This window comes from Trichomycterus rosablanca, chromosome 4 (assembly GCF_030014385.1).
Source record: "Trichomycterus rosablanca isolate fTriRos1 chromosome 4, fTriRos1.hap1, whole genome shotgun sequence".
In the NCBI taxonomy this organism is placed as follows: Eukaryota; Metazoa; Chordata; class Actinopteri; order Siluriformes; family Trichomycteridae; genus Trichomycterus; species Trichomycterus rosablanca.
The window spans coordinates 40,779,478-40,795,827 of NC_085991.1; the positions used below are offsets into that span (position 1 = coordinate 40,779,478).

Consider the following 16,350-nt stretch of genomic DNA (forward strand, 5'->3'; position numbering starts at 1 on the left):
CACTGCACCTCTGGTAGTTACTGTATTTGGTCACATCCAATTACTGTGTTGTTTTCCCACTTTTGAAATCATGCAGATAATAAACTTTATAAGTGATAAGTGATTGTAATTGAGTGAATGGGGACATGAGTGGTGCCCTGCGATGGCTGTGTGCCCTGTATACGGTTTGTTTCTCTCTCATAACAGCAGCTTTTTTAAGCCTAAATGCCATTAGGAGCCCAGGGGGCCAAGAAGGTCTCTTATTATAGTCTCTTATTTAATGCTGAATTTATGCAGTGCAATGCAATTCATAGCCCAAAGTTCTACCCACTAGGCTACCACTTTCCCGATGTCCATGTGCTGGAAAACATTGTACATGTAAACATGTAAACATTGTAAGAACATTGACTCTGATCCTAGCATACAGCATGCAGCTCTTGCTTTTAATATTTTGCCCTATAGTTGTTAAGATGCACTTATCAGTGATCTTAAAAAGAAAAACGTCAACTTTGGAGGCAATATATATGTAAGTGTCCTTCTACAAAATATTATCATAGTAAAAAACTCAGACACAGATTATTGCAGCCACTTCTGGTGTAACATCTCAAGGGTTGAGCCAGATGCATCATACTGGTCATTTGCTCAACTGCCCATTGCTTTCTAAATCCCATCTGACTCCTGAACCTTTCAGCATCTCCCACTGTGCAAACTCATAAATCTTAATCTACACAGCTGTGTGTTGCAGTGTGGTGTTGTAGTGGAAGTGAATAGCATTTCCTCCCTGATTAGGACTATTGCTTCCTCTCTCTCAGGTTATAAGCATGGTCTCCTTCCCTCTGTGTGGTCATTGTGTTGGTGGCGCCAGCTCTGTTGTGCACACAATAGATCATACTGTTCCAAGACTTCTTGTCTTGTAACAACACACAGGACGTGCGTTGGATATTTGATGGAGTGCTTAGACGTGATGAACGCTTGCCACATGTTGTCCTACTGAGATAATCACAGCATGTTTATGTGTGATAGGGTGCAAAGAATAATGTAAGGTTGAAAAAGATTTTTGCTGCATTTTCATGGTTCTTAATAGTGTTTGTGAACAGTTAAAAGTGGCAGCTGAAAAGTACTAAAAGACTGCTGTATTTAAGACAAAAAGCTATCAGTGTGTGAATCAGTATCTCTTGGACAATCCTGAGATTTTAACTTACAATTTAAAGTATGCACCAACAGACTTTGACAAGGGCAGAATCCTTATAGAGGCGACTGGATTAAAATTCTTCTAAAACAGAAAGGAAGAGTTTACCTGTGAAGAGATGGCATTAGGATGCATTTTAGCACAATCCACTAGCGAACAGAATTTGAAGAACCTGCTCATAATGTACTAATACCAGATACCACAGGACTCATTCAGATGTGGAATCTGTGTCCAGGTTAGAGCTGTGTTGACAGCATATAAGGTTTTATTGCTATATGTTTTGGCTTAGCTGTGTATATGGTGATTTAATACTTAAATAAATGTAAATAATAAATGTGCTTAGGTGACGCAGCAGTAAAACATGCTAGCACACCAGAGCTGACATTTTGAACTTGTCGGTTGCCATCTGGCTGGGCTGGCTGACTACATAAACTGTTGGCTGTTGTTCGTACAGGGTGAGAGCCAGATAGGGACTCCTCATAACTCCTCATAACAATTATGACCTCTGCTGGCTGATTGATGGCGCCTGAGTCGAGGGGTAATGCGTTGATCAGGTTGTGGCTCTCCGTACACTAAGCTGATCCGCATATGAACTCGCCTCGTGCAGACGTGTCGGCGAGGCCGTGTGTCAGTCTTGCTCTCCTCAATCAAGGCGGGGATCAGCATCAGTAGAGAGGAAACATAATGCAACTGGGAAATTGGATATGCTAAAAGTTTTTTTTTTTATTTAAATAATAGATATCAAGGCCAAAATGACAATATACATGGGGAGGAAGACAAGTCCTGAAGTCTTGTATCAAATATTTAAATATGCTTAAAATGTCCCACCAATATACAGATGTTAAATTATGAATAAACCTATCCTGCTCAGTAATGTTAGGATCCATCAGTGTTCCCATAAGTTGTTGATATGGAATGTTGAATGTATGGCTACGGCCTTGCTAAATATTGTATTTACATTTACATTTTTGGCATTTAGCAGACGCTTTTATCCAAAGCGACTTACAAGTGTGACAGTACACAATCTAAGCATTTGAGGGTTAAGGATCTTGCTCAAGGGCCCAACAGTGGCAACCTGCCAGTGGTGGGGATTCAACCAGCAACCTTCAGATTACTAGTCCAGTACCTTGACCACTAAGCTACAACTGCCCTTATTGTAAGCAATTACATTGTTTATGCTGTTTTATTATATTTTATATACACCGATCAGTCATAACATTAAAACCACCTCCTTATTCCTACACTCACTGTCCATTTTATTAGCTTCAATTACCATACAGGAGCACTTTGTAGTTCTACAATTACTGACTGTGGTCCATCTGTTTCTCTGCATGCTTTGTTAGCCCCCTTTCATGCTGTTCTTCAATGGTCAGGACCCCCACAGATCCAACACAGAGCCATGGCTGGAGGGGCCCTGGTCCAAAATATTTTGCGATGCCTATCAACATTTATGATACAATATATATTTTTTTCCGAGGGCCCTCCATTTTAAGGATCCTCTGACTATTAGGGACTTTGACCCCAGGGCCTCTTGGGGGCCCTAGCCATGCTTTTGGGGCCCCTAGTCATGCTTTTGGGCCCTAGTCATGCTTTTGGGGGCCCTAGCCATGCTTTTGGGCCATAGCCATGCTTTTGGACCCCTTATGAAAACGGATGAGGCATTGTGGCACTGCTCTGACTTCGACTTCTGGCTATTAGGGGTCCTAGGAAAGAGGGGGGCATATTTTTAGAGGGCCTTGGTTATGAGAGCCCCTACCAGGGGGCCCTAGAGAAGAGCAGGGCATACCATTAGAGGGCCCTTGATCACGAGGGCCCCTGCTATGGGGCCCTTGACTTCCATAGAAGTCGTTTACCATGGCTCCTTGACTTTCTAGGGACCTACAAATTGCCAGGCAAGCTACCATATTTCATAACAGACGTTTTGTTGCAAATATGCGATTCAGGCCCTTACTTCTGTTATAGTTGACTCCACTCCAGACCTTGCTCATGTGGACCAACTTACTTTTATTTTCAGGTTTGTTAATAATGACGGACATGTAGTTGAGCGTTTTCTAGCTTTTGAGCCTATTGAAAACCATAGTGGGGACAGTTTGGCAGAGTGTGTCGTTGCTATGGTGGAGAATCTGGGCCTAGACTTATCCAACTGTAGGGGCCAGTCATATGATAATGCAAGTAACATGTCGGGAAAGTACAATGGAGTCCAAGCTCATCTTAAACAAAGAAACCCTTTGATTTGTTATGTCCCCTTTGCAGCACATTCACTGAATTTAGTTGGTGTCAATGCTGTTGACAGTAGCCCAGAAGCTGCCCAGGGGCCCAGACTATCCTTAATCCGTCCTTGCACAGAGCAGATATTATTTGGGTGGTGGATCATTCTCAGCACTGCAGTGACACTGACATGGTGGTGGTGTGTTAGTGTGTGTTGTGCTGGTATGAGTGAATAAGACACAGCAATGCTTATGGAGTTTTTAAACACCTCACTGTCACTGCTGGACTAAGAATAGTCCACCAACCAAAAACATCCAGCCAACAGCGCCCCGTGGGTAGCGTCCTGTGACCACTGATGAAAGTCTAGAAGATGACCAACTCAAACAGCGGCAATAAATGAGCGATCGTCTCTGACTTTACATCTACGGTGGACCAACTAGGTAGGAGTGTGTAATAGAAACTGTGAGTGGACACAGTATTTAAAAACTCCAGCAGCGCTGCTGTGTCTGATCCACTCATAACAGCACAACACACACTAACACACCACCACCATGTGTCAGTGTCACTACAGTGCTGAGAATGACCCACCACCTAAATAATACCTGCTCTGTGGTGGTCCTGTGGGGGTCCTGACCATTGAAGAACAGGGTGAAAGCAGGCTAAAAATGTATGTAGAGAAACAGATGGACTACAGTCAGTAACTGTAGAACTACAAAGTGCTTCTATATGGTAAGTGGAGCTGATAAAATGGACAGTGAGTGTAGAAACAAGGAGGTGGTTTTAATGTTATGGCTGAGTGTATATAACAGATAACATCACAGAGGATAGTAGTGGTGGATTACTTTTAAAATCTGTTCTTTACAGCTTAAATCACCCTGGTATTTTCCTGTGCTAATAAGAACCTTGAACCTTGGGAAAATCAAACTTTTAACCGAGTAAAGCCAGTCAGTTCTGGATACAGCAGAGCAGGAGGATGTAAAACTATTAACCGTTACAATGATGAAGCGCTGCTATTGGCTATGACGTCAGTGCAGCTGGCTGGGAGCGCGCGTGATACAGAGAAGCGCAGCTTTCATATTCAGTCCTCACTGCGCCTCTTTTACTGCGTTTCATGTTGATTATTGTCGAGAACTGTACAGCAAGCTGTCCTACAGACTTTTCTACTCATCTGCAACTTTTTATCGCAAAAACAAAGCGGCGGAGCAGCAGCTGGTGTTCCTGGAAAAAAAGCGAAGTTTATTTCTCACTTCGCGCTCTCAGACATGGCGAACTCAGGAGTCCAGCTGCTCGGGTTTTCTCTCTCTCTGGTGGGCATCATCGGGCTCATCGTGGGCACAGTGCTACCGCAGTGGAAAATGTCCGCATATGTAGGAGACAGCATCATCACAGCTGTGGCCACATACCAGGGGCTGTGGATGTCGTGCGCCTTCCAGAGTACCGGCCAGCTCCAGTGCAAAATCTACGATTCCATCCTGCAGCTGGACAGTAAGTATGCAACGACTTATTATTTAAACATGTATTTTTTTCCCATCCTTTTTAATCAGGGTCGCAGTGTGCAAGGCTCCACTGAAAACACAGGGTAATACATTCTAGACTGGGCGACAGACCATTGTTGCGCATCACCTATTCTCATTTATGTACCCACTCACCCAGGGGCAGATTAGTGTGGCCAGTCTATCTTATGCATGGTTTGGGAGGTTGGAGGAAACCAGACTACACAGAGGAAACACACACAGACAGACAAAATATGCAAATCCCTTACAGTGACCAGAGGTGAGAACTGAACAGAGGTCCCGATGACATGTGTAACAGTACAGCACCCACTTTACCAGCTGTGCCCAGTTTAACAAAACGAATTGTCTTTCTAGACTGTAGATATATCATGATGATTAAAGTTACATTTACAATCATGATATATACCAGCCTGGCATGAGTTTATGAGTTTGAGGCAGTTGAAGCCAAGAGGTTAAGTTACTGGACTAGTAAGCAAAAGGTCGCTGGTTTAATCCCCATCACTGCCAGGTTGCCACTGTTGGGCCCTTGAGCAAGGCCCTTAACCCTCAATTGCTTAGACAGTATACTGTCACAGTACTATAAGTTGCTTTGAATAAAAGCGTCTGCTAAATGCTGAAAATGTAAATGAGTTTATGGCTGAAACATTTAAATTCATAATATGTTGTATTGCATAGCATCTTTAAAAATAAATTATTTTTGTATATTCTTAACAAATGAATTTTGTCTTTTACCATAAAGAATTGTAATGCTGTGAAAAGTTTAGTAACAATTTTGAAAAAATGCATAGGCGTAGGAAGGTGCAGCCCAGATTGACCCCTGAGTGAGTTGAAAGTGGAAAAAATGGAAATACAGTAAAATGGATAAAAAGAATCACATAACATATTAGTGTGAAACTCTCAGTGTTAGGCTGCAACGGTTCTGCTGAGAAATAGCCTGCGCTACGCTGGTGTCAAAAGTAGATCTGCTAAATTGGATAAACATGCAAGGAGCTTGATGGTCAAGCACATGTACCAGCACAGCACCAAGGAGCCTCAGCAAACGGCTGGACAAAACCTACACCAGCAACACAAACACAGGAGCTGCAATTGCCATTAGGAAGGCTGCTCACCCTACTTCCCCAGGGATCAGACGAGACCGGGCACCATCGTCGAGGAGCCGCCTGAAGCAACCGGGCGGGACAGTCCAGCCCTCATGAACTTTCAACAACTGCCATATATTATACTGTAAAAAAGAATTGGAGAAGCTGACAAAATCCTAAGGCAAGGACTGTTGAAACTGTTAAGAATGTTCACTATTTAAAAAGTGTGATCTTCCAGTCTCCAGACAGCATTGTAATGTGACAGTGATAAATAAAGCCACATAATCACCTGAAACTCTATTATTCAAAGAAAAAGCCATACATCATTTCTATGCAAAGATGCCAACATGTTCTTTGGGCCCAAGCGCATCTCAGATGGACCAAAGGACAGTGAAAAACATATGCTGTGGTCAGATGAGTATGAGTTTCAGCTTGTTTTAGGGAAAAAATAAACATCAAGTCAAAAAGACAAAAAAGGACCATCCAGACTGTTATCAGTGAAATGTGCATAAGACAACAGTCATGGTATTGACTTGAAGCACTGAATTTCAATCTAGGTACAATGACAGAGGCATGCATTAGGTTTTTAGACATATCCTGCCATCTAGGTAACATATTTAGCTGGGAAGTTTCAGCAGGACAATGCCAGTCCTACAACAGCATGGCTGTATAGACGGAGCGTGTGTGCTTGACTGGCCTGTCCGCAGTCCAGATCTGTCTTTTATTAAAAATGCATGGTGCATCATGAAAAGAAGATTCAAATAATGGTGACCACAGACTGTTGAGCAGCCGAAGTCTTGTATTAAGCAAGAGTGGACAAAACATACACAAAACTGCAATAATTAGAATCCTCAGTTTATGCTCAGTTAGAAAATAGGAAGTATGAGATGTGATACAACACATTAGTAAACACGCCTCTGTCAAAACTTTTGTATGTGTGTTGTGTAAGAATTAAATTCTAGATTTACATTTACATATTTCGCCAAATCAATTGTAACTAAACACAATGCAAGCAATTGAGGGTTAAAGGCCCAAAGGTGGCAGTTGTAGCCTAGTGGTTAAGGCACTGTACTAGTAATCAAAAGGTCGCTGGTTCAAGCCCCACCACTGCCACTGTTGGGCCCTTGAGCAAGGCCCTTAACCCTCAATTGATTCGATAATAAACTGTCACAGTACTGTAAGACGCTTTGGATAAAAGCGTCTGCTAAATGCTGAAAATGTAAATGTGGCAACTTGATGGTGGGGCTTAAACCAGCAAACTTCTGATCATCAATACAGTACCTTTCCACTGTTTATATTTACAACATTTATTTAAGTTCAGTGAAAACGTTGGAAATATTTCCATTCATGGTGAGAACAATACGAAACCTCAGTATTGTAATATACAGATGTGGTGGTGTGGTACAGCTGTGGAAATCTGTGCATTTAACATCTACTGATGTTTTATTGTCTTGATATTTGCTTGATAGCTGTAGTGTGTTGTGCTATTTTTCTCAGAGTAAAGCACACAGCTCTCTGACTGTACAGGCTTTGTGTAATCATACAGTGAGCTTATTGTTGAATCTGAAGCATAGGGGGTACAAATGTACATGATTACCATAGCAGGCTTGTCTGCTGAACTCTAAAACCGTTTTAATATTTTCTACAAAATACATGTAACAAGGTAATTAACACAGAAACTACTGTCAATATTAGGTTTGGTGGTTGGCCTGTGCTGTCAGACTATGGCAAGATTAAGCAATGTACCAACAGGGACAAAGACAATACCAAGACATAAAGCAACTAGGGCAAAGAAAAAAGACCCATCAAAACCAATTCCAAGACAAGGCAGAGACCAATACTAAATGATACAAAGACAAAACCAGGACAAAACCATAACAATCAAGACAAAGATGACAAATAACCATACCATTCAATACCATCCAATAATATAAGACAAAACCAACTGAGACAAACTAGATCAAACATAAAGACAAGACAAGACCCATACCTACTGAGACAAAGGCAAAACCATGGACCATACTAACAAGATCTAGACCTATACAAAGCTGGACAAGACCAATACCCATATTACGAACCAAGACCACAAGAAGATCGAGACTAATACTAACTGGGACAAAGACATGACCAGGGGTCATACCAACCAAGACAAAGAAAAGAATTACCATACTATCCAAGACAACATACTATCGCAGACTAAAGCAAGACATATAAATATAATTACTAAGACAAAGTCAAGATCAAGAACCATACCATCTAAGAGCAAGATAAGACCAAGACTTATACAATCAAAGGGCGAGACAAATAAACCCACACCATGCAAGACACATTGAACACTCCATACCAACTTCAAACAACTTCTTTGGTCTCAGAACCAAGCTCTAACCTTGACTGGCACATTTCCCATGCACACAGTAATTACTTACACTACTGTTTGGAGAGCAACTTAGCTATGCCTAAGCTGGATAAAGGGTTTTAATCATTGTTTAGCCATGGAAACAAAAGCCTATGGCTTTGCTAATAAAAATGCAGCCTCCTACGACCAGCTTTTCTGAAAAGAAAAACTCTACAACCCTCGTCTTCAGGGTGTGTTAGATAGACTACACTCATGTAGGATATCATTTACCCCACAACTCACTCAATATCCAAATAGCTTGTTTGGAGGATTTGATATTGACCAGGGGTTACTTCAGTAAGAAACAGGGTGATTTCCAGATCAAGCTGGCTGGGACTGCACCTGACAGCAGGTTGAGTTAAGAAGGGTAGAAGAGAAGGGTAATAAGGGTGAGTAGGGAGGGTCTTTACTGGATTCCAGACTCAGCTCGTTTCAGTGCCTGGCAAGAGAGCTTTTATTGTGCTGTAGTGAATGATGTGGGAGAAGTCATTCTTTCACTTCGTTACACCCTTCCCCACCTCCTCTTGTTTTTTAGAGAGAATGTACCGGCATATACTGGTACAGACTGGTTCTACTGGGAAACTGGGAATCTTTCTTATACACACATATACTCTCTCTTTCCTTTTCTCTGTCCTGGATGCTATGTGTTATATCCTAAATTGGACACTTGTTCTCATTGTTCACTACTTCGAAAATATAGCACATCAGGGCCTAGAGTTTATGTGTGTGACTGTTCAGGCATGGATGTCTGAAGCTCCTGAATACAATGATGCTACTAGGATCACTATAGTACACTGTAATGACGAATAAAACTGAACTTTTACAACTATTTTGCATGTGCTTCTGCACTCTGTGGTCCTATTCTTTGGGGAAAAAGTCAACACATTTTCTCAACACCTACAGTCATGTGAAAAAGTTAGGACACCCCATGAGAACCTTTGTCTTTTTGAACATATTTAATAATAGTAATAATAATAATAAGTTCAACTTATATAGCGCCTTTCACCAAGCTCAAGGTCGCTGTACAGTAATAGAAAGTGAAAACAAACGACAACACGCAAAACAAGACAAGACAAAACTAAAACAAAACAAAAACAAACCGACAGTGTGTAAGGATAGGTTAGAGATATAAGTTCAAGAAGTAGACATCCTGTGGACATCCTAAATCTAGGAACAGAGAGTTGATTTGTGTCTGACGACCTTAGTTTGCGTGATGGTGTGTGATGTGTGAGAAGGTTAGTAAGATAGGCGGGAGTGAGACCATGAAGTGCTTTAAAAGTGAAGAACATATATTTAAACATATGGACAATGAGCTTCATTTGAACAGTACTGAGAGATGGAGCTTATATAACTAAACAAAAAAATAAACACAAGTTGTAAAATGTAAAGAACAAAAAGGAAATTGATTGTGAGGAAAAAGTTAGGACACCCTATGCCCTAATAGCTGGTATTTCCCCCTTTGGCTGAAATAACCTCAATAAGACGTTTCCTATAACCATCTAGCAGTCTCTGACATCAACTGGGAGAAAGTTTTTCCCAATCCTTCATGCAGAATTCTTTTAGCTGTGTGAGGTTTGAGGGGTTTCTTGCATGCACAGACCATTTCAAATCACCCCACAGCATCTCAATAACCATCTAGCAGTCTCTGACATCGACTGGGAGAAAGTTTTTTCCAATCCTTCATGCAGAATTCTTTCAGCTGTGTGAGGTTTGAGGGGTTTCTTGCATGCACAGCGCGTTTCGAAACACCCCACAGCATCTCAATAGGATTAAGATCCGGGCTTTGACTTGGCCATTCCATAAATCTCAATTTCTTTCTTATGAGCCATTCCTTGGTGGATTTATGGTCCACCTCTGCTTCAGCTTCAGTTTTTGGACAGATGGTTGTACAAGTATTTTTTAACATTTCTTGTTTAGTTATATAAGCTCCATCTCTCAATACTGTTTAAATAAAGCTCAAATGTTCATATGTTTAAATATGTTCAAAAAGACAAAGGTTTTAATGGGGTGTCCTAACTTTTTCACATGACTGTATATTACCCTTATGGAACCCTAACCCTTATTGTTGTAAATTTTTGTATTTTTCATTCTTGGCAGAACTGCATTAAATGAGACACACTGCTAGTTTTCAGGCATATACCACTTGCTTAGGACTAGTCACAGCATCTCTATTGGGTTCAGAACTTTGACTAAGCGACATCAAATCTGTGATGTTGTCTTATTAGTCCTTAGGAATTGTCTTTGCTGCCTAACCTAATTACTCCTCATGGAAAGGAGATCTCATGTTTCCCTAAAGAACTTTCTGGCAACTTTTTTCAGCTCTACTAGAATTGGGTGCAATTGGAGCAACTGGGTGTGTGTTTTTTCACCCTGTGATAACCCGGTGACCCGTCCAGGGTGTTTCCCACTTTTCACCCAGTAAATTGTACCCACTGAGACCCTGAAAGCAGCAGTAAAACAGACAATGAATGTGTATGTATGTTCTTCAAACTGGGTAAATTACCTGGTTTTGATCACTTATATTTTATGTAAATAATGTCATTACTTAAAGAATAAAGAAGACTTTTTAAGCTTTAATCATTTAATGTGGTGCTTTCTTTAATGTTTAAAAATAATGGAATCTAATAAATATGCGGCAACAGAGGTAGTGAAAGGAGAAATTACTTTTTTACACCACTGTAAATAAGGACATTTATATGCTTGTGCATTGTTATGTACATAATCCTTAATATTTCATGTCTTAGGTGCTCTCCAAGCGACCCGTGCTCTGATGATAGTGGGCATCATCGTGTCCATCGCTGGGCTGGGTATAGCCTGCATAGGTATGAAGTGTACCACCTGTGGAGCGGAGGACAAAGTGCGCAAGGCCCGCACTGCCATGATGGGTGGCATCATCATGCTCGTCGGGGGTCAGTATGTGCATGTGCATTGAGTGTGAAACAGAGTTTAAGATTAAAAAGTATCCCCTTGAATCTGGACTGTATTATCCATTTGGATATAGAGGTCATGTTAAGCCAAGACGAAAAACTGGCAGAACAGAGATTATTGTGCAGCAACAGGCTTTGAACAAAAACATGAAAGCATGTGTAGCAAAGCCTTTCAGCCAAAAATGACCTCCACCCCCATTAGAAAAGCTTTGATGGGTTCACATAAGAGTCAGTAATCAAAGTTTGATCAAAGTATAGAATGTTCCAGAAGGGTTTTTATAAACATCACTAGGAATATTACAATGCTTTAATAAATCATTCTCAAATGGAGTATATTTGCTGTGTGTTTATGTCTTTTTTGTGTTCGGCTGCTTTCCTAACTGGTCTCTTTGTTCTTACTCAGCTCTTAGTGCAGTTGTTGCATGTTCCTGGTTTGCCCACAACGTGATCCGTGCTTTCTACAACCCCTTCACTCCTGCCAACACCAAGTAGGTTAACATAAACACTTAAAGGTTAATAAAGGTTTGTTTGGTATAAATCAAACAACCAGTGATTGGTATTTTTAAATAATTGTGTAGTCAAGTACTTAATTACAGTAGACCCTTGACTTACGAATTTAATTGGTTCCAAAGGGCTGTTCTTAAGTCAAAATGTTCGTTAGTTAAACCTATTTTTCTCATAAGTAATAATGTAAATAGAATTAATCCATGCCAGACCTCCCAAACCACCCCCTTACCTAACCTCTCTAATGTCTTAAATTGTCTTTTTTGTTATAAATACAAGTATATTCATAAAAAAATATATAAAACACATCACATTTAAGTACAGTACGTGTGCTGAACCATACACCATAATACATTTCCTTCTTTTTTAATAAAATCTACCAGAAACAACAATATTTCTCATATTTCTTTATTATTTCCTTTTTTATTTCAACAGTGTTGTATTTTGTAGGTGTAATTGCATGAAAGAAAGAATACTTTACTCATCCGACTTCGTTCTTCGCTCTCACTCACTATCCCCTCACTCTGATACACAGTGACAGCTACTGGCAGGAGTAATAATACAACAACAAATAGTAATAGATTCATTTTCTCACCACTACGCTCTCTCTGCACCTTCTTTGGGGCCATTTTAATATTGAAGTTTACAAAATATAAAGACAACACCTAAAAAACACCGTCCGCTGTCCGAATGTTCGCTCACTGTATATGTATAGAGAGAAGACGGTCTTAGTCAACTTGTTCGTGACGTCACGTGTTTCGCGAATTTCGGTTCGTAATCCGGAATTTGTTTGTACGTTAAGTTGAAAAAAAAAACTTTCGTAACCCAAAATGTTCATATGGTAAACAGTTCGTAAATCAAGGGTCTACTGTACATTAAAATGAGCAATTAACTTAATATGTAGAATAAACAACATGACAATCAGATTTTTGTAGCAAGACTGTAGTGATCTAAATAAATCAAGACCCAGACAAATATGGATAGGGTGCACCTAGTCCTGTATAATAGCCACATATTTGTTGGCCATGCAAAGCTAAGAAATTATATAAGATGCATCCTGGTATAGATAATCCACACTTGACAGCAGATATTGAGGGAGATCTTTGGTTTCCTCCAAATAGCCATTCACATGTGGAAAACGTATTAGATCACATTCCTTTTTCTATTGCTCAGGGGTCCAGATTTAGCTCCTTACACTAATTTATCTAATATCTCATATTTATCATGAATTCATGAATTCCATTTGTCTAAACTTCATGACACATTACCAGGGTATGTGTATTATGAGTATGTACATGTGTGGCACTGTGTGGATAGATGACCAGTTTTATATACACTGATCAGCCATAACATTAAAACCACCACTGATGGTCAAGTAACGCGTTACTCTAATCTGACCACATTTTTCAGTAACGAGTAATCTAACGCGTTACTATTTCCAATCCAGTAATCAGATTAAAGTTACTTATCCAAGTTACTGTGCGTTACTATTTTTGTCATTTTCCTTAGTAAAAAGATATATTTTTGCTTTCTTCTTGCGTCTCGGGGAGTGACGTCTGTCCTGTGCGACAACTAAGTCACGGGCTGCGTCCGGAATCGCATACTTACAGAGTCTGTACTAGATTGGAGGAAGTATGCACTACTCGGCTGGTAAAGAAGTACATCTTACCAACGTCAAGTGAGGACGTGAGGACGTGATGACGTAATATCACCATAGTTACAGACTCATTACAAACCCCACTCGCCAAAATTTAGGATATTTATCGTCTTTTTGTTATTTATTTGTCTTTAAAAAATTGTATTTTATTGATCTTACTTACACTTGTGAACAGAGGACTCCGCTATCTTTCTTGTTTCTTATTCCGCTTCAATCGCCTACGAAGCTCCAGTTGCATTATGGGATACATTAGCGGACCGCATTATATAACTAATAAAGTAACTTGTAATCTAACTAAGTTACTTTTTAAAGGAGTAATCAGTAATCAGATTACTTTTTCAAGGTAACTATGCCATCACTGAAAACCACCTGCTTGTTTGTACACACATAGTCCATTTTATCCACTTACCATATAGAAGCACTTTGTAGTTCATGATTGTAGTCCATCTGTTTCTCTGCATGCTTTGTTAGCCCCCTTTCATGCCATTCTTCAATCACTGTCATGATTAACAGGTGGTGGTGTGTTAGTGTGTGTTGTGCTGGGATGAGTGGATAAGACACAGCAATGCTGATGGAGTTTTTAAACGCCTCACTGTCACTGCCGGGCTGAGAATAGTCCACCAACCAAAAACATCCAGCCAACAGCGTGGGCTGTGTCCTATGACCACTGATGAAAGTCTAGAAGATGACCAACTCAAACAGCAGCAATAGATGAGCGATCGTCTCTGACTTTACATCTACAATTTGGACCAGCTACGTAGAAGTGTCTAATAGAGTGGACAGTGAGTGGACACGGTATTTAAAAACTCCAGCAGCCCTGCTGTGTCTGATCCACTCATACCAGCACAACACACACTAACACACCACCACCACCATGTCAGTGTCACTGCAGTGCTCTAAATAATCCAAAACCTAAATAATACCAACTCTGTGGTGGTCCTGTGGTGGTCCTGACCATTGAAGAACAGGGTGAAAGCAGGCTAAAAAAGGTATGTAGAGAAATAGATGGACTACAGTCAGTAATTATAGAACTTCAAAGTGCTTCTATATAGTAAGTGGAGCTGATAAAATGGACAGTGAGTGTAGAAACAAGGAGGTGGTTTTAATGTTATGGCTGATCAGTGTATATTGTTTTTTTTCATTAGGTCAAAGAAAAACAAATGATTATTACTTATTTAGATAATAAGTCTAGTAAGATAACAAGGACACAAATGCCCATCACTGTAGAAAACTTGTGGATTTATCTATACAGGTTGAAATTTATATAAGATTTCTCTTCCATTGTTTTTTTCTGCTAGGTTTGAGTTTGGGGCAGCCATTTTCATTGCATGGGGTGGATCTTTTCTCGATCTTCTCGGAGGAGTTATGTTGGCGGCCTCCTGCCCTAGGAGCAAACAGGTGTCCAAGTACCCTAAAAACTCAACTCGTGCCTCTAGTACCACCAAGGAGTATGTTTGATCTCCATAATGTTAACAGACGGGAAATGTTCACGGTCAAGAATCTGCATAATTTTTTTAAAATGAACTGTATTGGACTGGAGGAATTAAACTGACGTAGATGGACAGCTTGGTTAATCCATGAGGAGACAACTCCAGAAATGGTCAGAAATCAGATAATACAAGAGTGTTATTCTGTTTTTGCAGCACTGCAGCTTCATTGTGTTCATATTTAAATAAAGTTTACATGTTTTAATAACCCTTGGTGCAACAATGCTGAAGTATTAGTGGATTTTAAATGGGCCCTGTAATACTGGGATGTGTCTGGATCCAATACAGAGGAAAATCTAATTTGTTTAGAACGATTAGTGTTAAACGTGTGACACTATGTACCCCACTAGAGGGCAGTATAGATATTTGAATTAGAAGAAATGTACCAGGGCAAACAGTATTGGACATTCACAGTGAAAAACTGAAATTTGGCTTTTCGATGGACATTTGCCATAATAGTGCATTATATATATATAATAGTTATAGCATATGTTTTTATTTGATTATATGATTATTTGTCATATATACATACATGTATATATACATGCTCAAGAGCCCATCAGTGGCTCCTTGTGTTTATATGAACAGATTTGTATTACTTTTACTGTTTTATCATTTTAATTGGTTGGTTACTTGTATCTTTCATTTCAACATGTGAAGTATAAGTAATAAAGACATTTTCGTTTCATTTACTGGTGATGTTCTTAAAGATGCACTACTGGACCCTGACTGCTCTCAGTTTCACTGTATTTTTTCTGTCTAGTATCAGAAATGAAGGAAAAGTCTGGTGTCTCTAACATTAGAGCTTATTTTTATTCACATTGACTTAATAATCTACAGAGGCCATGTTTAATGGTCTATTAATTTATCTGCACTAACAAATTCATTCATGCCGAGCAGGTCGGCTTTTAGAAGGAAATACATCATAACATTGCATAGCGTTGTATACCTGTCCACTCATCCACTCATGCCTGGTCACACCTTTCATTACAATGCAAGCAAGTGATGGTTGCCTTGTTCAGGGGCCCAACTGTGGCAACTTGGTGGGGGTCGGGTTTGAACCAGCAACCTTTCGATTACTAGGCCAGGAGGTGGTAGGACACCACAGAGACATAGAAAGAACATGAAAAACACCTCATGAAGAATCAAACATAGGTCCTCAGAAGCTGTCATACTACACATACAGTAAACAAAAGCAAGAAACAAGCCTGGTTTACTTAAGTTGAAAAGCACCAGCACAACTTTCCGTCTAACTTTGCCATCTTCTAATACTATTTTTACGCTAGAAAATAAATAAAGTGGCACTTACATTTATTATGTAAGTGTGCTACATGGAACAGATATTCAGCAGACAGAGTAAAGCAACATTTAAACTGAGATTTAATTATGCTAATTAGCATGATGTGATAAA

At 39.9% G+C, this 16,350-nt stretch overlaps 1 protein-coding gene across 1 annotated transcript; it reads left to right on the plus strand.

Moving 5' to 3' along the window:
- The first annotated feature begins 4,565 nt into the window (after nt 1-4,565).
- On the plus strand, nt 4,566-15,631 carry cldn7a (claudin 7a). Its single transcript, XM_062993317.1, has 4 exons — nt 4,566-4,861; nt 11,109-11,273; nt 11,695-11,779; nt 14,751-15,631. The coding sequence occupies exons 1-4, from the start codon at nt 4,639-4,641 to the stop codon at nt 14,908-14,910; spliced, it is 633 nt and encodes a 210-aa protein (XP_062849387.1). The 5' UTR covers nt 4,566-4,638; the 3' UTR covers nt 14,911-15,631.
- Nucleotides 15,632-16,350: the final 719 nt, after the last annotated feature.

Excerpts from the sequence above, each read along its gene's own strand:
- cldn7a (XM_062993317.1), top strand. The coding sequence starts at position 4,639 with ATGGCGAACTCAGGAGTCCAGCTGCTCGGGTTTTCTCTCTCTCTGGTG. Across the intron at positions 4,862-11,108 it reads TTCCATCCTGCAGCTGGACA|GTGCTCTCCAAGCGACCCGT; the intron begins GTAAGTATGCAA and ends TTCATGTCTTAG. Across the intron at positions 11,274-11,694 it reads CATCATCATGCTCGTCGGGG|CTCTTAGTGCAGTTGTTGCA; the intron begins GTCAGTATGTGC and ends GTTCTTACTCAG.